Source organism: Temnothorax longispinosus, chromosome 1 (assembly GCF_030848805.1).
Source record: "Temnothorax longispinosus isolate EJ_2023e chromosome 1, Tlon_JGU_v1, whole genome shotgun sequence".
Lineage (NCBI taxonomy): Eukaryota > Metazoa > Arthropoda > Insecta > Hymenoptera > Formicidae > Temnothorax > Temnothorax longispinosus.
The window spans coordinates 23,474,033-23,498,981 of NC_092358.1; the positions used below are offsets into that span (position 1 = coordinate 23,474,033).

Genomic DNA, 24,949 nt, shown 5'->3' on the forward strand with positions numbered 1-24,949 from the left:
AAATATTTTTATGCTTACTTTTAATTGTTTTTTTTTTAAATTCATTTTTTCTTTTACTCTCGAAAGGAGTAGTAACGATTTTTCGTTTTTTTTTCATTTTTTCTTTTACTCTCGAAAGGAGTAATAACGATTAGTTATGATAGCTCGATCGAGAGAAATAAATTCCGGAATGATTACGTATAGAACGTATGCAAAATAATAAATTGCGCAATTATTAAATGAGTACACGTGCTACACCGTTCTATACAATTTTCCTCTCAGCTTTTTCCGAACCGCATTCTCAAAGTCTCCAAGATCAGTCAAGTGTAACAGAGTAACGACATTTGTTTACTAGTCAACATGCTGCGACGAGGTTGGATTTAGAAGCCTGTGAAAGTTCGCTTGTACCGTTTGTATAAACTAGGCCATTTTGCAAACAGATTTAATTACCATTTAATTAAATTATTAGTAAAAAACTTTATTATAACAGCAAAGAATCCAGCAAAGCAATATTTAATGCTCAATAATAGCCCGTGTTAATGCCAGGTAGAGAGTAATAACATTATTGTATTAGTAGCTGCCATTATATAAAGTAAGTTAATTTGATATTAATTTCTATATATATTTCGATTTGTAGATTTTATTATAACAAATATAAAAAAACGATAACAAATTTACCGGGCATGCGCCAATATAGTAAAAGTACCGGGTATGTGCCAGTGTAGTAAAAGTTTATCTCTCTAGAAGAACATTATATCATTTGCCGTTCCTCGAAATTTCAGATTTATTCTCGATTCTTGGATTATTAAATAAATTATTAATTAAGTCGTATATATATGTAAATGCTGCTTAAGTATATAGAACTAGAGAATCAGAAAAATGAAAGTTAAACTACAGTTAAAACATTACAGTTAAAATATTGGTATAATAAATGAAATTAAATGTAATGAATTTATATATATATATATATATCTTAATATTTATATATGTCTTAAATTTTATGCCTGTATAGACATTATGCCGTAGGCTGTAATTGTGTAATAAAATATGTAATATACAGTATTAACAACAATTCTACAGAACATACATAATACGCAAAACAAAAATAATAATAACGCAAATCATATAATAGAGCGCAACATCCTTATCTCCTCACGAAATTTCATTAAAATTAGACAGAGGATAAGTAAATTTTATAATCAGAATTAGATTAAAATTAATATTGAACTAATGTAAAATCAATTTAAAATTTAAACCGTGTTACTATTGTATATAAATAGATAAGTCAGTTCAACCAGCGTAGATCGAATCTTCTACGGAATCTTACGAAACGCTGTAGTTCCTTAAAGAAAAAAATCGCAGCGATTGCGTGAATCATTGATCGATTTAATCATTGTAATTTAGCATCGCGATTTAACACGCCATTCTTTGTATATTCAAGCAAAGCATATTTTACTTCACATTCACATTCACGTTCACTGATTACTGTAATTAATGAATCAGATTAACGACATTTGTTTCTTTGGGAGAGGGGGGGGTCGCATCTTACGATCTTCAGCATCTTTAAGGGTGATGCTGTCGTTGATATCGAAAATATCGGAAGCGTGACAAGGCGTGACGTCGCGGTTGGGCGGGCACCTAACAAGGGGGCCCGAAAGGGTGTCGGTCGCGTGGTTAGTGAAAGGGGTCCGTGTGACGTGCAACGTCGTGCCCCCGCCTGACGCCCTGAGAGTGGGCCTGGACTTGGGCAGGGACCTGCTATAAAAGCATACCGCGTCGCCCCTTGAAGACATAGTGTTTGTTCGCATAACACACAAGAAAAACCACCGCTCGCCATCATGAAGTTCTTCGTAAGTTTTTCCCTTCACTCGCGATTTCGCCACGTCGATTTATCATATCATTTTTATTTTCATCTTATATGCTTTTATCTACATGCAAAATTGTAGGCATAGAGGAAAATATTAAGCCTTGTATATTTATATAGTATATGTTTAATTATTTATAAATAACTTTATTTTATTTAATGTATTTTAAAAATTGTTTATATCTCTTATTTGATAATTTATAACATTACACTTATATGTCATATATTTTATTTTACTTGCGTTTTTCTAAGTTTCCATTTATTTGGTAATCATATTATATAAGCGCCATTCTTTTTTGCTAGAATTTATACTAAAAAGTCCAAGATTCTAAATATATTTTTTTTCGTACTAAATAACGTTCTTTTATTGCAGATTGTTTTGTTCGCCATCGTGGCTGTTGCCAGTGCTGTAAGTATTTCAGAATTATTTTTTTAAAAGTAACACTCGCAATTTTTCTATCATGTTTGGAATTTTTATAATTTATTTTCTTTTGTCAAATTCTCCAAGTTAGTACACGTTTATAAATTACAAATTGCGTATTAATAATGTATTCCAAAGAATGTATAATTTATATATTATAATTATTCAAAAACAGTCATAATATAACTATTTTTAACAAAAAATTAAAATTATATTGTCAATTAGTAAAATTAGCGGAGATATTTCGAGATAATTAAGCGCAAAGCAACAGCTGGACAGTATCAATATCTAATTATTAGTTTATCATTGGATTTTCTACTTAATTAAGCCCATTATCTCCGTGTCAAAACCCAGCTGCAATTGCATCAAATTGACCGCGGTTATTTGTGCAATTTTCGTTTCAAAGTCCCCATTTGTAGTTGCCCAACCATTCTAAACTCTTTTGCATTCACCCGCGATGGAGCGATTTCGTAATGAGGGACTATGTTCCCTGGAGAAATCATTATTTTTTCGAGATTTAGATTTTCCGATCGATTCAATTACGTAACGGACCACTCGGACAAGTGAGATTAAATATTCCGTTAATTATACTAAAACGCCATATCTTCTTTTATGTTTAGGGGCACTTAGCGCAGCACATCCACATCGCTGGCCAGCCCGCCATCCCGGCCCCCCATGCCGCCCCGCTCGCCCTCCACGGTAACGACCACACCACCCGCCTTCACTACTCTGGCCCGCATGTAGGGCATCCACACTTGGTGGGAGTCGATCATCTCATCCCGGCGCCGCATTACGAGCCCAGCATCGTCAACGTGGCTGTCCATGGTCACGGACACGGCTACTAGATCCCCTGACCTGAGCCAGCAGATCCGCTGGTCCGGAGTGGTCCACGCCGAGCGCGTCATCCTGAGGCTGATATGAGGCAGCGAATCAGCGACCACCACGATTGGTGAACGAGACAACGAGCAAAGCCTCTGCCAAGAGCCACACTTCTGTCTCATCTGGCGAGGCGTTTCGATTCCGCGCGAGATCGCTCGCCGAGGATTATGGATGTTCGGCCCCGGAAGGGTCGAGGATCTCCGGTCCGAGGATCGAGGATCACGGAGGAATATCGTTGCAAAATTGCAATATATATATTGCCTATATTGGCAGATCGAAATGGAATTCGACTGCCTCAGGATACCCGCCATTGTCTTGGGCCACTCCCGAGGACCGTTCCCACAAAGACCAGGCACTCAGAAACTTGAAAAAAGCCACCCCTCCGCCGTTACTCCCTCATCTTTTTTTCGTTTTACCTTGACGCTACATATGACACGCATCGTACGAACATCGACGAACAATCAGGTCCTTTCGTGCTCCCATTCTCCATCTCATTCTGTCAACATCGAAATTCTGTGCGGCTTATTGAAGAAGAGAATACGACATCACTCTGCGGCCATCTCTTCCTGTCCCCTCTATTCGTCTTCCGGCAGCACCACTTTTATTTATTTTATAATAAAAGTCAATTTTTACGTCTTGTGATAAAATGCGTCGTTTTATTCGATAATATCCCGAGTGCATATCTCTCGTAATTGCAAAATATTGCATTACGTCATGAAAGTTATTTAACTAGATCGTACATAAGATTAGATTAAAATATCGCATTACATCATGAAAGTTATTTAACTAGATCGTATATAAGATTAGGTTAAATTGAAGAGATAAAATGCGATAATAAAGCAATAGATAAATTTAAAATGAAATGAGAGAACTAAATCAAACTAGAAAAAATATGTTAAAGGCAACACTATATTAGTTTAAATAAAAAACCGATTTGCAGTTTGTTTGACATTTGCTGAAGTTTATTAGATTGGAAATCCACTGGAAACCGCTAATGGTGCAATACGTATCAAGTATATATAATATCAAGTCAATCATGCAAAACAGCTCGATAACGGGTTTGTTGGGGTTCTTAGTAATGACCGGTCAAACAATACGTCAATTTCGGGTAGTTAACTCCATTAATATTGCTACTCGACCGTATTTCATGGTTTCGACTACATAATTCGATCGCGTAAACTGATATTAGCTTAATGTAGTGCTTTCGCACATTTTGCCGAATAAATCGACCGTGGCGTTTATTCAATGAATATCTAATTCATCTAAACGCATAGCCTTAAGAATTTCTTTTTTATGGAAAAAGCGTTTTTTTCATTAAAAATGTTTACAACTTCTCAAGCAACCTTCCTTATGTTATCTATTTCGATCGGGTTGCATATCCGCGTCAGATTGCATAGTCCATTTGTCCGCGGGAAAGGTTCTTCTTGCGGAAACTTTATGCAAACGCCTCGACTGCGAATCAATCTAACGTCGCCGAGCAACGGATAGTCCAAACAGAGCCACCCTAAAGGCGGTTGCTATTCTTTTCGTCGCGCGGCCGATGTCGTGCATCCGTCAAGCCGCGATGCGAATCGTTCATGTTTTTTGTCACACGCATAACTAATCGACTCGATTGTAGAATTTGTCGCAATCGCGCTCCACCGTCGGTCGTTCTTCATCAGGGAAACTTCCTTCTTTCGCGTTTGCGAGGATTCTAGAAATGCATCGACAGTATCATGGATGACGACTGTCACGATGCGCTTCATCGATAAGAGCTCGCTACATCAACAAGATTTCCGCATGTGGTTCTCAATTGTGTACATATCAACATCGAAGTTTGTTCAAAACTGCTTAAAGACTTAAAACATCTACGTACTTAAAACAACAGCGAATTTTTAATCGTGTTAAATTTTTTTTAGATATTTACTTTAAAATGATATCTTCAGATTTATTAGACGGATTCTAGTGAATTCTTTTTGACACTAATTGTTATGCCGCAAAAATTTTCGTTAAAATCTTTATCGATAAGTGCTGTTCTTTTAAAATAACCTTGTACATTTGTCAATGGTGATATGTTTTGATGTGTAGTAATTCTTAACAGTTACATATTGGAATTGTTCGAATTAATTTTAAGGTCCTTATGATTGTGTCGAACGTTTTCACAAAATCTGTCAATTTTCTTTAATATAATACTATACTAAAGCATAGCATAATGAATTAATTATATTAAAAATTATTCACTCATATTTTAATTAATAATTGGCGTCTCTATCTTCTTTCTATATATTTATTATTAGATATCTATTTTAATAGGTTTTGTTAAAGAAGCAAAATTATCGGTAAAACATGCCGACAAATTCAGCCGATTGATTAATCTTGTTAGGTTCTTAGAATCGCTTGCGGTCGCACCGCCCGATTTCAGCATCATGTCGGTGCTTTTCTATGAGTTTTACGAGTGTCTTTACGGCCCGTTCGTTCATTCGGAAAACACTCTGGGCGCCGCTTGCTTCGAGCTAACGATTGCACAACAGGAAAGGAGGAATTATACGTACCTCGGTGAAACTGTTCCATGGAAAAAGGGACACGATATCCGACCGCGCGATTGTCCCACCGATTGTATATGTTCTTGTTTGTACGACGATCGTTTTGCTCTATTTCTACTCCGTTCGTGAATATTATGCAATCATTTCGGCTCGTAATCGCGCTAATGCATGTTAGCAATGCGTTACGTTCTCGTGAATTCTTGTGAAGATTTTCGAATGCTCGCGCGAGAGAAAGCAAACTAGAGCTGCGCTTTTGTGCGCACGTTTATTGAGTACAGGCTTTTGAAAAAAATTACATAAAACGTTAAATCAAACTGGAAAAGTTGTAATATTAAATTAAGCAACTATTTAAATTTATTTAATTATCTTAATAGTATATATTAATTTTGAAATTAATTAAATTCCTAAGCTAATCCTTTTTTTAAAAACAGAATTATTTTACAAAGTTGACTCTTTTGAATTCAGAGTTTTAAATATAGATCAGAAAATTATTTTATTCTTTAACAACGTAATATGAGCTAGATATATCCCCTTAAGGTGAAATTAAAATAGATATGACGGTATCCCATTGAAAATTCTTACATTCTCCAATTAATTTTCTGAAATGGCACGAGCGAGCTATTTGCAGCAAAGTGAACGTTAACCGCGGCATGTTGGAGAGTCCACGTTGCCCACCCACTCATAATTACACTGCACGTCGCTCAGAGATTTTCAATTTTTCCGTTTGAAGCTCGAGAATGTAGAATGCCAGCCAATCTGGAATAAATAATGTATGAAAACAGATGTTTCTCATAAAACATCGCCGTTCAGTTCGCAACGGTGCGTAGTCGACTGGCAAATATACAATTATGCTGCAGCAGCCAGGTGCATTGCGGAATTATTGCTTGCGACAAGCTTTTTCTGCATATGGATAGGCAGTCGTTTCCTCGCGCTGCAACGGCAGCGTAAAAAGAGAATCGTTATGGCCCCAAAATGCGATCACGCGAGGTATATTATCTATTTATTGCGGTCGCAAAGTCGCCTATTTACGCAATCCATTTTTTTTTAATATTAATCCTACGTTGCTTCATTAAATCTACTTTATTATCGGTCTTTTCTTAATAATTTCTTATTAATTTCTTATTAACTTCATCTATCTGCAATATCTTCTAATCACTGTATTTTTATTAAATTTTTTTATTCATAATTTTAATGTTAGCTTTTCATTTTACTAAAATAACTTTTTTTTAGAAAACTGCTATTACATTTATTAACTTTATTTTAACGGTATTTTTGTTACTGTCGAATATTTTTTTTGTTTTGAAATCGATGAGAAGAGAAAGTGATGAAAACGAACTAAATTCCAGAATGCCCTATACTGTACATTACTATATCGTATAGATTAAATCACAGGTTACATGTGTGTTGATGTTTAACTGATAACTACCGAAACGTCTCACGTTCGAACCGGTTGGGGCGTATCGCCGATTTTAATCGAGCCCCTGTTAATGATCAAGCCCTGCCCCCAAGTCAGGTAATAATCATTGGAGCGTAGAGTTCGCTGGTAAGCAAGCGTGACACTAGCATCTATATAATAATTTACATGCACGGGCATTTAATTAGGTTCCCAGTCGCCCAGTCTGCACCAGTAGCACATATTTCACGACGATAAATCTTGATTACTATCCCGACAAATGTATCAAATGTATCCCCTCGGTCAACCGGGGGAACTATTAATGCTCGAATCTCAATCGCATTTGGATAAGAATCTATTCGAGTTTATATGGCAATCGAGACATGTATTCGGCACGATATTTTATCTTGACGGATTACGCTATGCATTAAATGATGCGCAATGCATTGAATGATATGCACTGAGAGTTTATGGCGAGCGAAACGCCATAACAAGACTTGAAATGCATCTTCAATTATCAAACTTTAAAAATTAGAAGGCTTTATCCGGCTCTTGCTATTGTTTTTCATTTTCCTTCTTTATTTTTTTTTACTATAAATTTTATTAATTTAATCATAAACATCTTTTCACGTTTTTCCAAGTCATTTTTTTAAATAAGGAATATTTAAGGTATTCGTAAATGTCACGAGAAGGGTTGTCGGTTTTCTTAATCGATTTGCTTTCGTTCGTGAGGCAGTTATCGATTGTAACGTCATATTCGTGTCTCTGTCGTCTCGAAATCATAATAATTCTGGACGAGCAGCAGGTACCACTCGAAATAAATTTCCTTTCTATTGACCGCTTACCAAGGAACTGGAGCAACTTCCCCAATAACGGGAGCACGTTCGCGAATACGCGATCACACGCTATCTATCCGATAGAGCGGTTGCATGAATAATGAATGTAGCATGCGGTGCATTACGTAGCACACGTTGTTGCATACTTTCTCTCTTCGTAATAAACGTTTTTCCGCGATAAAACGTGTTTCCTCGGACGCCGCCCGCTGCACGTGCGCTACGAGCAATCTTGACATGTCCTGTCACTTTGATATTTCATATATCTTAACTACGATATTGAGATGACAGCTTTTTATAACAATGTGATCAATTATTATGCGATAGCCATTATTAATCATTTATCGGTCCTTTTGATTCAACTTCTGTATAATTAGCATGCAATTCTATTCTCATTTAATCCTTAGTTGCATTAATAATAATCTAATTGTAAATTAATAGAATAATAATATTATAAATATTATAGTTAATATTAATATAATTATGTATAAAATTTTTTAATAATTTTATTTTACATAAAAAATTAATTAATTATATTATTATTATAATTTATTGTGTTTTGTTATTTATATTCTAAATTTACTTCACAAAATAAAAAACTTGATTAAATTTATAATTATTTTTGTAAGCAGGAGAATTATTAAAAAATTATATGTGTAAGGCATATGAGTAGAGTAGTAGCAGTACAAATAATATGATCAGTATTGCTTATCAATTTTATTTTAATAGTAATATTATTTCATAGATAATTTTAATAACGAAGATATTCTCTTTTTGCTTATATCTTTGGATTTGACGTATGATTGCTTTAATTAGAACTTTGTTCTTGAGCCAGACTGGAAAGTACAATGAGACTTATATGCGGTTAGAAGTTTGCGACGGAAGTAAAATTACATAAACGTTTACTGTACTTCGTAACTACCTTGAGGAAGTGCTTTGCGCAAGCGGAGATTCCTAATAGCGTGGCTATAGCTCTAAGGAAGGCTTGAGCCAACTCTGCCCGTGCTGCATATCGTAATAATAATTGTTAATTGTTTCGTTTGTTGTAATCCGATCGCCACGACACGACCGATCGCGTGCGAAAGGTGGATTTCACTTTGCGCAAAGTGGAAGTAACGGAAGTCGTTACGAAATCGTTACAATTTCATTTTCGCCCGCGGAAATTTATTCTCGTACGAGATAGAGTGATTTGAAAGGAGAGTAAAAGGCTTAGGGTCACACTTATTATTCTCACTATTCATGTCTAGTTAACATTATTTTCAGATAATGCATACGATTTGAATTAGATATATACCTATATGGATGTAATTTGATTTAAGAATGTAATTTTATGAGAACGTTAAGATTAAATTTTTATTTATCACTTCGTTCTATTTTAAATTATTCTATATTTATGCTGCTTTAAATCATATATAGGCAAATGCCATTCACGAGACAAGTCAAGCACGATTTCTAATCCGATTCGTGACGTAGACATAAATGGGAGAGCGAACATATATAACAGCAATATTCATTGATTTACGATTAGTCAGCATTGAACTCCAAATGAATTAAGATTTCAAAAGAAAAACGACGATATCGGCCACACGTTTCAAGTTACACACGTGCATTTATATTTATAGAACAAATATTCTTTGAAAACATTGTAGTAATAATATTTTCTCAACGTTTATCGTAGCAGATAGCTGTAATTGCATCGTGTAAATGCATATGCATTCATAATGAGTTTTAATTATTTTTATTTTGTATAATAAAAGTTATACAATTATAAAAATTACAAGAATAACAGAGTAAAAAAAGAGTAAAAAAAATGTAGAAACATATGAAAATTTTATTAAATATAATTATATGTAAAAATAAAAATTATGAGTATTATGTTGAATAATTAAAAATAAATCTTTTTTAATTTTTAATAAAAAAATATATTATAAAATTGATAAAATAAATTTGTAAAAAGTTTTTGTAAAAAAGTTTATTTTTTTATGTGACACGTTTGAGTTTTTTCTGTACTACGTTAAATAAAAAATTTTGTAATTTTTTTCTAAACTAATATATACACATTTTAGAATTTACAATAAAAGAAATCCCTATTTAATCTAATTTTTTCACTCCCATTGGAGTTTTTCGATTTATCCTCGACACGTGTATGAACTATCATGCTCGATAGTATCGGAAGGATTGAAGGCTCGCTATCGATGGTGGTCGGAAGATACCGGGTGTTGTCCATTTCTCGCAGGCGCGTGAGTGTTATCGCGGATGGTCGGATGGGAAAATTGATGTTCCGTCGCCGTTGTTATTGGTTCGACGACGAGGTACGAGAACCACTGGGAAAATGTGAACGTATGGACACCCGACGTTGTCTGTCCGACTCGACTCGGTGTTCAGTGTCGTCAGTTCGATCCGGTCAGTGGGCCATTCAGCATGAACAACGAGCGCAGTAAGTTATATTTTTATACGCTAACCTGTCTAGCTTTTCTTTTCCGGTGCACCCGTATATAACCCGGTAATGTTCCCGTAGCCGGTGATATTTTACTAAAGCTGAAGTCAAGTAAAGTTTCTGCAGTTTTTATATTACGAGCCTGTTATGCCTTCTATAATACGAACTACGATCGCGGGTATACCGATACTAACGGACGTAATAATAATAAAAATAATATAACAATTGCGTAAATAACCGTAATAATTATACGATGGTTTTTTAATTGTTAATAACAATATCTTTTTTTTTAGTTGTATATCCTTACATTTTTCACATTAAGAAATAAAATAGATGTAAAAAAGAGAAAAATTTAAAAGAAAGATGGAAGAAAAACTAAAATGTTGAAAATTGCATAAAAAAGGAAACTTATAGATAGATCTTGCTATTTTATCATAGTAAAAATTTTTATTTTGTACTTGTTTAATTAATTTAATTATTTTGTATACAATAAAATTTTATCTTTATTCTTACTATTAGTAATAAAAGCATTATTTATTAAAAAATATTTAACATAAAAATTTATTATATCTTATAATATTAAAAATTATATAGAAAGATTATATATAAAAAGACTGATTTTGTTTGTTTGAAATGTTTAAGTCAATTGGGAGCAAAAAAATTCATAATCAAATTTAACATATTTCAAGAAAAATATTTTATTTTATCTTTTATCTTTTTGAAATCGTATTGAGCGCAAAGATGACCTTATTTTGATAGTGCGATAACAAAACCAGGCTATTTGAAAATAGAGGCCTACATTAACGAATGTAGATCGCTCAATAGTTTTAACATTACTTTTCAGAAAGAAATATTAATTTTTATAACACACTATTTTACAGTTTAAATGTTTAAATATGTATGTATGATAGAGATAATTGTCTTTTGCACTTTTTATTTTATCTTTAGTAAATGTAATCATTATTTAAATTTAATACATTGGTTTTCTTAAAAGAAAGTATAAAGTTACAATAAACTAAAAAGTATTTTAACTAATAAATATATATATATATATATATATATATATATATATATTTATATATAATATATGTATAGATATACATATCTATATATAATATTGTTATCTACTTATAAAAAAATTGATACATGTTTTCAATACATACTAATTTTTTTCATTATTTAAAAACTAATACAATTATATATAAATATAATTATAAATAATAGATATACATATATTATAAACAAATTTTTTTTAATATGCAAATTTATGTATTAATTGCTGCTTCTCTGGAATAATATCGTAATTTGTCTCATTGGCTGATTATTATTATTATTATTTTTATATTTTCTCTTTTCTTAGAAGATGAAGTGTCCGTTTACTCGGTTGGAAGCCAGAACCACCTGGTGCCGATAAGATCCAGGAAAACTTTGTAAGTAAGAAAGCGCGAGATTGACAATTTTCTAACCAATGATTAAATTGCTTCATTAAACGAGGAACGTATATTTACTCATTGCAAGTACACGGAAAAAGGTATTCACCGTATGAGATCGTGCAAGGCGGACCATGAAACGCGCTGCGCCCTGCCACTACGCTGGACCCTGGGCCGTGTCCCACTCTCTTCCGTCGTGCGCCCATGTCAAAACACGCTGCTCGCGCTGCACGATACGACGTGCTACGTTCGCAACGCGAAAGCCGGTGCGATGCACGGAAAAATACCGTGCTTAGTACGAGGATAGACGTTGCTGCGCGGCAGCGTGTTTTGACATGGGCGCACGACGAAAGAGAGTGGGGGACACGGCCCAGCGTAGTGGCAGGGCGCAGCGCGTTTCATGGTCCGCTTTGCATGATCTCATACGGTGAATACCTTTTTCCGTGTAGATCAATCTGAGTCTCTGCTAACTAGATTTACTATGTTTGTAGCTTCAAGAAGCGGACGCAGATTTCCAATCTGATGGTAATAATTCTTTGCTTCCTGGTGGGTTCCTTGTTGATAACAGTTGTAGTGCTCGCGGTACTTTGTAAGTTTCTTCTCTAACATATCTTATTCGTTATAAATAAAATTATATTAAAAATATTTATATTAAAATTACATAATATATATAAAATTATTACACACACAAGAAAGTATTATCTATATACGCAGGTTCTTCCCTCGCTATTCGAAAATAGAGCGTTTATATGAAACCTTTCGTAAGCCGAAATGGCGTAAAGCGAAGAAGCAGTTAAGCATTAATTTATATAGCAAAAATTTTTTTCGTAAAAGCGATAATTCTCTTCGGATTTATTTCAGTTAGCAAAAATAGATACTAACGTAGGTCTTTCGTAAAAGCGAAGTGGCGTGAAGCAAACTTTCGAAAAGTAGAGGATACCTGGATACCTGTATTCTTAATTCTCCAATAAACAAGATATATATTGCTTTGATAAGAATATATTGTTCAATATATCTTCGCGTTAAGAAAAAAATATATTAAAAAATAATAATGCATACGAGTTAGAATATCGAAGTAGAAATAGATAAAATCTGTTAAATGTCATCGCATTTATCAACTTATGTCTTATATGTAGTATATAAGTCCTTCAACTGTGAGCTAACTTTATCAAGATTATAGTAGGTATAAGCCTAGGTAGCAGGTATGAAAACAGGAAATACCCTTCAGTTAAAAAGAAATGACTCAAGTCTTACGATGCTTTGACATATCTCCCTTTAATGTCCTTACAATTACATTAGATATCCTTGACAAATTATTGGGAAACCATTTAGCATCTTCGATCACTATTGACATTGTGTAAATATTTTAGCGAACATGGTTATGTATAGATCGTGTAACGTGACGTCCCACACGTGTTGTTCCACGTAACAACTTCAACAAGAAGTTGTATGCTCATTATTATGCGACGATCTATATTCTATGTTCCACGTGGCCATGATTTCTACACTTAATTTATATTATTCAAAGTATTCCTTACTTAGAATTACTGAACATTTTTTAACCACAATTTTATCGGTAAATAATAAAAATAACAGAAAACTTTTTTAAATAAATATGTTAAAAAAATAAATATTGAAATTATATACATATTTAAACTAAAAAATATAATTAATTCCAAAGATACCCAAAAAATATTTAAGTACAAGTAAAAACATAATAATAAATAAATCTCTAAAATGATTAAATAGAAATATAAGTTACATCAATGTGTATGAAAATTTGGGAAGATGCGATAAACTAATAAAATTAAAAAGGTCCTTGACAATTCTAGAATTTTGTACATATACTGTTGTTGCAGATGCATGTAGCACCACGGTGAAGATATGTGATAGCGAGGATTGCGTGCGAGTAGGTGAGTAGTATGCAGTTATTATACTAACAGGTGATTATATATATATATATATATATATATATATATATATATATATTACTTGCGCTATTATTAACGTGAACACACATTGCGCATAAACGATAAAAAGAAAAAAAATGTAATGGCAATCACTATATCCTGGAAACAATTATTTATTCTTCTTTGTTCACCTAGCGGCTAGTTTGAAGGAATCTATGAACGAATCGATAGATCCTTGCGACGATTTTTATCAGTGAGTAAATTTATTGTCGTGTCGTGCTATTATTGTATAATGGATGTAACTGATGCGTATCTCGTGAAATTATACCATACGCGCAATTTCTCTATCACTCTGCAAATCTATTATTTTTATGTTACGCAAATACTGCACTCGCGTGTTTCACTTTCACTCACTTGTACGAGACATATCACGAATTATTTCGTCGGAGAGTGTATTAATTAACACAGATGTCTTATTATTATTAACCCACTTGTTTAAATAACTTATTAAACTACTAATGATCTTCATGATGTGTGAAAATTTTTTCTTTTTCTCTTCATTAGGTACGCATGCGGCAGATGGCCGCAGGAGCATCCTATTCCGGATTCCAGCCTGACGAATTCCTGGTTCAACGAGCGTAGCGATCGCGTATCCAGGAAGATCAGAGATCTGCTAAAAGTCAATGTTTCTGCCAGTGAGGTACCGTGGGCAGTGATGCAGGCCAAGACTCTGTTCACCAGCTGCATGGACGTGCGTACGTTGCTGTTTTTTGTTTAATTAGGTAGATGTTAATCAAAGAAAGAGCTGCTATAATCGGAGATATGTTAATTATAACATAATTGACATAATATGTTACACAAATAACAATCAGTAAAATTTATTAAAATATGTAATTATTTTTTAATTTTGAATATTTCTTATAAGAAGATAAATTTCAGATTCCATGAACGAACTCAATTTGTCACCACTATTCGATTTGTTGGAGTTATTAAATTTACCCATCATTCCGGCGACTATTACTAACAAAACGACTAGTTACATCGAACAACTCGCAAGGGTAAAAAAAAATTTAGGCTATGACGTTTTCTTTGGCTTCGACGTCATGGCTGATCCAAAGAACAAGAGCAAGAACTTATTGATCTTCCACCTTCCGGATCATTCCAATCCTTTTCCCACGTATGTGCATTTTTATTCTATACGATTTTAAATCTTTTATAAATTATTTAAAAAGTTATAATTAATACATGTAACAACAAATTTTTTATTATATTTATAATAGTGATAAAGAATTGGAGAAGCGGTTGCAAATCATCAGATCGCGATTGCGAAAACTAGATGATTTAGATGAAACTATATTGAGCGAGGATGAAGACGCCGAACTTATCTATATGACTGATATTATTAACCAAGTCATCAGCAATGGCACTGTTAATGAATGCAGGCCGGAGGCTGAATCTATGATATATAGAGATGAATTAGAAGAATTTGTTGAGATGCTTTACAACATTAGCAACCTCCTCTATTACGTAAGATGTTTTGGCTAAATCAATTCTAAACTAATGTTTTCGCATGGGCAAAGTAAAAATCTTATTACTATTATATTAAGTGCAAAATTTTATTAATTAAATATTTTTGGGGAATAATTGAATATTTCCCCAAAGATATTAATTAAATATCTTTGGGAAAATATTCAATTAAAAAAATAAAAATTTATTTGTTTTACAGGTGGTTCGTGCAAATCGAAATCAGAGTATTTCCATGGAAGACTTGAGCGATAACGATTATATCCTGGTAGACGATCTACAAAAGTTGACGGACGAGTTTATAATGGATAGTAATTCATCTTTCACGCCCAAACCGATTTGGCGCCCTTTCATTGAATCACTTTTCGAGGGGATCCTTACGTTGGATCTTGATAACAAGGATAAAGTTCTCATCGGCAACTTGGAATACTTGAAAAATGTTGCATTGATATTGGCTTCTTTCGAGGAGGAAGATCTCGGTATGTATTCCTGATTTAGCATATATTAACTAATTCTACGAATATAGAAAACGGGCTAACTAAGAACTAAGCGCGGTAAATGATGCGCGAAAGTTTTATTTATATTTTTATTTTACATATTTTCCAACCTTTGACTGCGCGCCGACTAGATTTGTCAGACTTGAAACACAGCTCCGGTTGAAGTAGTAAAATCCCCCCCTTACACCTAATTAAATCGATTCGATTTAATTTTTGATGCTATATGCATCTAAATAACTGTAAAGAAATCATTGCGAAAAATATTACCTCAGCCAGGGTTCGAACCTGCAACTTCCTTCATTCCATGAAGGTGTTGTACCAATTCGACTATATACTGAGGCATGTGGTAATTAGTAGATTTAATTAGGTGTAGAGGGAGGGATTTTACTACTCCAACCGGAGCTGTGTTTGAAGTCTGACAAATCTAGTCGGCGCGCAGTCAAAGGTTGGAAAATATGTAAAATAAAAATATAAATAAAACTTTCGCGCATCATTTACCGCGCTTGGTTCTTAGTTAGCCCGTTTTCTATATTCGTGCGGATTTCCATTAAAACCTATACTTCGAATTTTAACTAATTCTAATTTAACTACTTTTATTTTTTTTTTATCAATATTTAATTTTGGCAATCAGTTTATAAAAAAGTTTTTCTAAAATCCAATATTTATTTTTAATTTAGAAAGCTATATTTGGTGGGTTATTGTGGATATTGTGGCGCCCCACTGTTCCGAAAAGCTCAGGAACATTTGGAACGAGTACGTGAATAAGTTAATAGAGGTAGAGGTAGCGGAATCCAAGTCGTTGCACTGTGCATCAGTTGCCAATGAATTAATGGGTATGTACAGCGATCCTATTTAAAATTTAAATTATCTTTTTTATAATATATTTAATAAATACGTTGACATGTAATTTTTTTCTATAATTTAGATTTAATGAATATATTTTTGCGCTATATCTTGGATGCTTTTAATTATTTAATGATATTCTGTATTCATCATCGACTTGCAGGAATGGCGGTATCATGGCTGTTCGTAGACCCCACATTTCACAATAACAAAGTCAATAAAGTACTGGAAATGCTAGAAGACATAAGAGAAGCGTTCGCCTCGCTTGTCATTAAGACGGATTGGATGGATCAATCGACGAAAACGGCGACACTCGAGAAAAGTCGGAAAATGGGCTCTGAAATTGGATTTCCCACGTGGCTCTTTAACGAGGAGAAGCTTAACGAGTATTATAAGGGCGTAAGTCTTGTGAAAAAAAATCTGTTTTGTGAAAAATACACATTTAACGTTTTATTTAATTGTAAAATTTTTATTATATGTACATTTACTTAATTTAATCTTATGTATTTTATCTTACATAATACAATAGCATTATGTAAGCATGATATTTTGCATAACATCGATCTGTTAATGTTTAGATAGACCTATCGGAAACGAAATACCTGGAGAACATGATTCAAATTATTCGATTGGAATGGAATACCACATTGGCGAGACTACATGACGATAATTTATTCAACGAGTCATAGTAAGTGAAAAATTTCGAGAATTGTCAATAAAAAACAATGCTAAAGTTTTCTTTCTTTTCATGCTTCGCTTTATTATGGATAATCAGCTGGGCAACTGACCCTACCGATGTAAATGCGTTCCACACGTTTCAACTTAATCATATAAGTATGTAATAATTTAATCTTTTATTTATTAAAAAAATACGGATTAATTTAACTTTGTTACACACTGTTAATAATCTGTTCAGTTGAAAAAGACTGAGATGTTCCCCGCTTATTATTAATGTTATATTAATACATCCTCTCTTCTTTCACTATTCACGCAGCCATACCTGCCGGAATACTTCAATTCCCATTTTATGAATTGGGTCTTGAGTAAGAATAGGAATAATTACTTCATGATTATTTTTATATATAAAGAGATATAATATAAAAACGAATACAAAAATGAAAAATAAAAGTAGAAAATAAACAGTAAAAAGCATGAATTTTTCGTGAGGTCATTATTATAGTGACAAAGTCAGTAATTTTTTTTTAAATAATTGCAGGGCCTTAAATTATGGCGCCATCGGCACGATACTTGGACATGAATTAACTCATGGATTCGACAGTAGCGGTCGGCATTACGACAGTGACGGAAATCTCCGGCAGTGGTGGACTAATGAGACCATCTCGGAGTACTCTGATAGAACTCAATGCTTCATAGATCACTATAATACATATTACGAGAACGAGGCAAGTTTAGTAACATTTTTATAAAGCGTTTAGTATTTAAAAAATTAATTTCATAAAACGTGATTTTTGAAAAAATAAAGTGACGGAACAATTAGTTCAAATATTAAATAAACAGGTATATTTCTAAGAATTTTATTTAATTTTAATTAAAAAATATATAATTTTATTAGAGTGATACTTTTTAAATATATATATATATATATTCGGTTATATCAGTTATATCTTAATTCTATGGATTAATTTTTATGCAAGCATCCTGCTTCAGTTTCAAGGAGTTGAACGACCTGAGCATATCGATGAGTTAATGATACGTCTTGCATAGGTCGACGATTACATTGATGGCGAACTAACCTTGGGCGAGAACATCGCCGATAACGGCGGCCTTCGCGAGGCCGTCATCGCTTACGAGAAGTGGAAAGCCCGGCACGGTCGGGAACCTCTACTTCCGGGATTCACGCAGTTCACGCACGAGCAGTTGCTCTTTCTTTCTTTCGCGCACGTAAGACAACATTCCAAAGTTACGACATAATAGCCAGGTTCCAATTATCATGTTTAAATATGTCCAAAACAAAAATAGCTAAAGTATTTAGGAAAATAAAAAATTAACAAATTAGTCAAAAAGACGTTTTGATTGATATTTTAAATATAAATATTTATTGTTTATACATCAATTTCTACATTATTCTCAGTTTTAAGTTTGAGGAAAAAGAATAGATTCTAAGAATTTCATAATAAAAAGGTTGTTTTTTTTTTAATTTGTAGTAGATAAAGCGAAATGCGCTGGGAATTCCCGGACCTGTCTAACTTATATTTAAATTGTTGAATAATTGTATATTTTTAAATCTTAAAATTCTTCGACGATTCGGTAATCGTCGGTTTATAACTTTATAGGACTGGATTTATGCTCGCTTGTTTTTTTATTTGTCATTGTAAAAAAATCGAATGGAAATTCTCTTCACAACGGGCGACCTTTGTTGAAAAGTGGTTCTCATTTAAATGCTGATTTTAACATTCGAGATAATTGAAAAAAAAAGACGACGAGATTAATAGCAATAAATTATAATTGGTATTCAATCTAATAGCAATTAATTGTGATTGGTATTTACATAGTATTAATATTTGACTTGCCTAGATTTCATTAATCAGTCTGCCGATATTAAGATTCCTTCTTTATATAATTATATGACATGTAGCATAAAAATGTTTTCGCTCTCGTTAAATTATCTTCTCCTTATTAAATTTTAAATTCTTCGCAAAAATTGCTTCTAATGTTGTCGAAGTTACGGATAAATGCTTATTGGATTATTTTCATTATTTCAGTTGTGGTGCGAGTCTTATACTGCTAAATCACTGAAGTGGATGCTGGAAGATTCTCATTGTCCCGGTCACGTGAGACTTCAAGCTGTATTAAAAAATTCCAAAGAATTTAGCACCGTGTGGAATTGTCCCGCTGGATCGAACATGAATCCGTCGATAAAATGTCATGTGTGGTAGCAGCTGCGTCTTCGAAAAAAAAAACAATGTTTGTTATTTAATATCGTTGATTAATCAAATGTTTATTATTTCGTGATATGGAGCTCAAAACAATAATAATCCAGCGTTAAATTAAAACAAAATTAATTTTTTATCTCGTGAGATTCATGACAAGTTACAATAATGCAAGAGCAATATTTAACAGATAAGAGTTCTTTTTCCCTATTTCAAATTTAAATCAGTGAAAATTGATATAGACTTACGGAGTTTTGTGCATGAGTTGCAATCGCTTTAATTTATTGTTATCTATTCGTTATATATAGTATGTGACGATTTGTTTCTATATAATTTTTGTAAGATCTTTTGCACTGATACGCTGGGGACACCCCATTATCATCAAGAAATCAAAGAGTGGTCCAATAATGTTTGTAATAAAAGAGCTTTATTTACATACAAAATATATATTCTCTAATTCCTATAATCCTTTTGACATCTTTCCAATTTTTAGATGTCTGAAGGACGTCTTTGATCTTGTTATTCCAATCTTGTTATTCTGTTATTCCAATATAGGATATTATATACGATCTGAAATTACACTAGTATGCTATACATATTTTAAGTTATTAAAGTAATTTCGCTCTTGCTGTCTTACATTGCAATATTTACTCATACCTGTTCCCAATAACAATAAATTGATAAAGAAGTTTTGTTATTTTTTTTTTTTGGTTTTATTAGTAAATTAGTGTATTAGAAACGTCACGTAGAAAATTGCTTATAAGAAAGTAAATTCGGAAAGTAAATTGAAATTAGATGAAACAAAACAAAGAGAAAACATAAAACTCAAATTTTAGGAAGTTTATTTATTTAAATATTAATTAAAATCATTAACTTATATTTAATTTTTAAATGCGTGGTTTCTCAATAAAAGTTTGTAAAGATCAAACAACAGAAATATGATTTTGATAAATTTAAACGAAGTACTATCAAAAGATAGCTTAAGATTCCTCAAAAAAATTATCCAGAACATCGATAGAGTATCTTAAAGATCGATTGCGTCTTGTGAAAGTTTACGTATTTATCTTCATTATTATCATCAGTAATCATCACTATTCGATCATCTATGCGAATGATAAGCATGAAAAAAATTTATCGAATGTCGCAAGGTTTATTCTCGTGCTCGAAAAAAAGTGATTTTTTTGTTAAACAGTGTAATCAATCCAATAATATTTATTTTCTTTAATTACTTTCAGATCTACCAAAACCACTTGATAAACATGAAAATTTATCCAGGGATGGCCCTCTCTAATAGTACCTCGATAGTGCCTAGAAGAAGGAAATACCATCCAAATAACTTCGATTTAATCGAAGATGTGAGTGTTATTAGGAAAGTAACTAGCGCAAGTTTTCAAACATTTTTCTCTTATATATTCAAAAGTTAAATATTAATAATAATAAACTGTTACAAAGGAAAAAAAAGCACGAACGATTTCGATTCGACACTTCAGGAATAAGTCGTCGAGTAGTTCTTCGGCGCAATATGTATTTTCACTAAAAAAAGTTTCAGTAGCTTATTCAACGTCCATTACAAGATATACATCTTACAATTAGTACACGTAGCCACCATTGGCATCGATGGGTTGCACATATTCTTGCTTGCTGCTGGCGGAGGTGATGGTACATCCGGCGCACGCAGTAGAGGGCCCCTTATACCCTTGTTGTGCCTTGATGTGCACGGGCTTGGAAATCGTTTCGCTCTTCAGCACCGCATTGTCGATCGTAACCGAGTCGCTGTTGCTCAAAGAGTGTACGTTAGCCTGATAGCCCGTATTTTTACCCGGGGTCGACGGTACAAACGCTGCACCGGGTACAGAGGGTACATTGGGTACATTGGGTACAGAGGGTATAGAGGGTATAGAGGGTACATCGGGGAAGGACGGGAAGGACGGGAAGGACGGTAGAGAAGGGAAGTTTATCGATGATGCGAAGTTTTGGAACGGATTCTGGTAGTCGGCGAAAGGATTTGAGAAAGTCGGTATGCCTGACAGCACGTTTTGGTACGTTGCCTGGGGGTTCTCGAAGAAGGTCTGCAACGGATTGTCTTTGGTATCCACCGTCAAGTGATGATGAGCAACCGGAACGCTGGTTCTTACGTAATGGTGTACGGGGTACGGCACCGGACGGGGCACTTCCACGGGGTATGCACGATCCACGGTTACCTGCACAGGCTGGGGCACGCGGACGTAGTAGGGCTTGGGAACTTCGACGGTGTGCGGAATGGGAATGCGGACGGCGACGTGCTTGGTCACTGGTACATGGTATGGTTGGGGTACTCCGACGTGCACATGACGATCCAGGGTTTTCACGGGTATATTGCTGTACGAGGGTATGGTGTAGTCCAACTTGGAGAGGTTGTTGATAGCAGAAGTGAAGGAAGGTATGTTGTGCTGAATCGCACCTAAAACAGAAAAAAATATCTCTTACTAATATTCTTAAAGCATTTATTTAATTTATTTTTTACATGCAAAATTTTAGAGTTATACAATTTTTTTTTTTCCAAGAGCATATAATATTAAAAGAAATGAACTGCTAATAATTCTTTCCCGAAAATTTGAAAAATGTGAATCTACAAATTTATCAAATTAATTACGAATAAATAGTAATAAACAAAATGATCAAACTGCCAAATAAATTACCGATTAAATATATATTAAATTATTTGTCTATTTTTTAAATCTTTTACTTTGATTTTCTAACATTGCGTAAATTTATGACTTACATTGGACATGATATAGCATTTTTAAGAACAGATTGTAAAGAAATACACAGATTTCTTTTTGATTGAAAGTAAAATGATCAAACACCATGTAATTGAAGAAACTATCTCCGATTGTATAACATAATAAATATTCATATGCCATATGCATACATTTGCATTCATCTTCGATGAAAGCCGAGCATGTCACTCAGACATGGTGACAAGTGACAAATGTTTTCATATGTCATCGCGACATTAGTCAAGCATTAGAATATTTCCATACGTGACTCTTGCGACCGGCCTCGAACGGCAGAAGCTTCGACCCGCTAGTACTTATATATGGAAATTGTCAAATATCTTACGTAACTCGGCGCAAACGGTATTCATGCCTGTTTTTACAAGTCTAATGTAGATTTAGGAGAGAAGCCGTAAATTCTCGACGGGCGCGGCGCGACCGAAGGAGGTCGTAAATTCCCGGTAGATGGACGCTCACCTTGGGAATCAGTGGGCAGATGAGACGCTGTCACCTTCACCTGCGGAAGGGAGACGGTATGCGGAATATTTTCCACGTGCTTTTGAACAACCGCCGGTTGCTGGACGTGGTGGGCTTCATCGTGACCCTCGGGAATAGCGGACTTCTGCACATGCACAGTGTCGAATTTTGGCTGCTCCTGGATGGTCGTCTACGGGAAATTCGATATTTACGCGCGCGTTAAAACATTGTATGACAAAAATATAGATTTTAATAATATATATATTAATTATAAGTCCAGTGAAAGGATGTGGGTAAAATGCGAATTTTGGTACAATGTCAAAAAGCTACAGTTCAGTATAGGATTAAAGATATTCGAGATTAGAGTGACAAGAATGAATAAGCAAGATAGAAACAAATGTACGATAGACGCATAGCTAATTAACACATATCAATTGTCGCACCTTCACCGCGGGAGTTCCGTTTGTGGGAAGTTTGTGGGACATTAACAAGTTCCTCGTGTTGAAAATAGAAAGTAGCAGTCCGTAAACGTAAGTAGCACTAATAAGTGCTTTAAATTCAGTAGTACTGTGAATTACTTTTAATTATTTTATTTTTGTCACCCTAACCGACCAACTTTAAGCTATCCAAAATAACGTTGTCGTTGAATGCCTACCTTAACGTTATAGAAAGTGACTGGCGCTTGGATAGATGGTGCTCGATAATCACCATTCAAGTCGAACGCCGTCTTTAATTAATAAAAAAATATTTAAACTTTTAATTAAAATAAATCCCAATTTAAAACAAGTTGTAATAATTAATCAATACTATATATTCTTTGAAAAGAATAATATATAAATTAAAATATTAATTAAAAATTGTTATTTTTTTAAGACTTAATTACATAAGTTTATAACTAATAATATAAGTTAATACTTTAATAAATTATTATTCTTAAATAATAATAAGGATATTTATATTCCCTATTTTATATATATTGCTTGTAATTTCTAAGAACGCGGAGAAAGATTTTAACGATCATTCGTTTATTGGCCTATCGTTCATAATATCTTCAGACTGCTAAAACACGTTATACTGTCAGAAATAATTGATTACATTTTAACAAGCAACCCAGTAAGCAAGATGAATCACCGAGATGTATTGATCATTTTGCAAAGTATTAATTGAAAGGGAAAAAGCGCAGGATTTTGCGAGTTAATTTACAAAATTGTGTGAAGTTACATGATTATAGAGAGACGATATGATCGATGTATGTACCTTGATAATGGCAGAATTTTTGTCATCATTGGCGGGTATAAGATAGTTGTTGTTAAAAATCTATAACAAAAAAGAAAATCCTAATTAGTAGAACGATTTTTAATTAAATCATAAATTTTCACGTATACTGTACTTGTATTAATAAATTATAATGGCTTTACTGTAATTAAAGAATGAATAATTTTACAATTTTCGCTCTTGTAGCAAAATTGCATTTAATGTAAATCCAAGATGACTGTACTATTCGACGAGTTTTTTAATCACCTGATTGTTATCGGGTATCCCATAGGAGGTAGATGGTACGAGGAGGGGGGCTTGTGTTTGGTCAGCATCACCGGATGCTAAGAAATCACTTCCCAAAGGCTTGCCGGGCGTATGGGTGGGCGGTCCATAGGACGATTGGGGTTGTACCTGGAATAGCGAGTGGTCCTCTGTGTCGTCTGGAAGCGTGTAAGAACCTACGTAGCCGCCAGCGGATTTCGAGATCTGTACCTCATTCTCGTGCTCGTGATGCTCATGCTCCTGATGATGATGCTCCTCGGTTCCGTAGCGTGGATCGCCCGGCAGGATGTCCCTCTTTTGCTTAGGGTTCTCTTCAGCCGGCGCTGCTAGAACCACACCGATGCAGACCTGAAAAAGTAACATTTGGTATATATAAGTAAAACAGAATAAAAAAAATTATAGTTTTGAAAATATAATAAGATAGAATTTTGTCTTCGTGTTGCGCATATCTAATATATCAATAAAATGGAATATGAAATATTTTTAGACATTTATTAGTATTTTATATTACTTCATTTTATTAATTTATAAATTTATATTACTTGTAGACAAGCTGAATTGGGTCCTTTTTATTTATCGTTTTGTAATTTGTTATGCAATTTTAAACCGGTCCCGGCAATTAAATTTAAATGTTATGAAATTGATACGCGATCCATGCATTTTAATGAACGACTAAATGCAAAAATATACCGAATTCAAATTTCCACTTGTTGTCTACGACATTTATCTGCGTGATTTTTTCTCGAAACATCAC

General features: G+C 33.7%; 3 protein-coding genes across 5 annotated transcripts; 2 read left to right on the plus strand and 1 right to left on the minus strand.

Moving 5' to 3' along the window:
* Positions 1-102: 102 nt before the first annotated feature.
* LOC139819407 (uncharacterized) lies at positions 103-4,092 on the plus strand. Its single transcript, XM_071788724.1, has 3 exons — positions 103-1,829; positions 2,217-2,252; positions 2,885-4,092. The coding sequence occupies exons 1-3, from the start codon at positions 1,818-1,820 to the stop codon at positions 3,107-3,109; spliced, it is 273 nt and encodes a 90-aa protein (XP_071644825.1). The 5' UTR covers positions 103-1,817; the 3' UTR covers positions 3,110-4,092.
* Positions 4,093-4,629: 537 nt separating this feature from the next.
* Nep5 (Neprilysin 5) lies at positions 4,630-19,437 on the plus strand. Of its 3 annotated transcripts, XM_071788692.1 has the most exons (18): positions 4,630-4,939; positions 10,128-10,328; positions 11,689-11,758; positions 12,250-12,347; positions 13,618-13,671; positions 13,864-13,921; positions 14,233-14,423; positions 14,608-14,845; positions 14,949-15,195; positions 15,395-15,671; positions 16,367-16,522; positions 16,696-16,931; positions 17,111-17,220; positions 17,308-17,366; positions 17,527-17,575; positions 17,749-17,935; positions 18,258-18,434; positions 19,256-19,437. In XM_071788692.1, the coding sequence occupies exons 2-18, from the start codon at positions 10,313-10,315 to the stop codon at positions 19,427-19,429; spliced, it is 2,397 nt and encodes a 798-aa protein (XP_071644793.1). In that variant the 5' UTR covers positions 4,630-4,939; positions 10,128-10,312; the 3' UTR covers positions 19,430-19,437. The 3 variants fall into 3 exon arrangements, with proteins under 3 accessions (XP_071644793.1, XP_071644785.1, XP_071644803.1); XM_071788684.1 differs by lacking the exons at positions 4,630-4,939; positions 10,128-10,328; positions 11,689-11,758 and adding an exon at positions 11,987-12,185; XM_071788702.1 differs by lacking the exons at positions 4,630-4,939; positions 10,128-10,328; positions 11,689-11,758; positions 13,864-13,921 and having other exon boundaries at positions 12,275-12,347.
* Positions 19,438-20,181: 744 nt separating this feature from the next.
* Positions 20,182-24,633, minus strand: LOC139819400 (uncharacterized). The gene is made up of 4 exons (XM_071788712.1): positions 24,178-24,633; positions 23,914-23,973; positions 22,657-22,846; positions 20,182-21,863 (listed from the first exon to the last, which is right to left on the minus strand). The coding sequence occupies exons 1-4, from the start codon at positions 24,556-24,558 to the stop codon at positions 21,013-21,015; spliced, it is 1,482 nt and encodes a 493-aa protein (XP_071644813.1). The 5' UTR covers positions 24,559-24,633; the 3' UTR covers positions 20,182-21,012.
* Between the last annotated feature and the right edge of the window lie 316 nt (positions 24,634-24,949).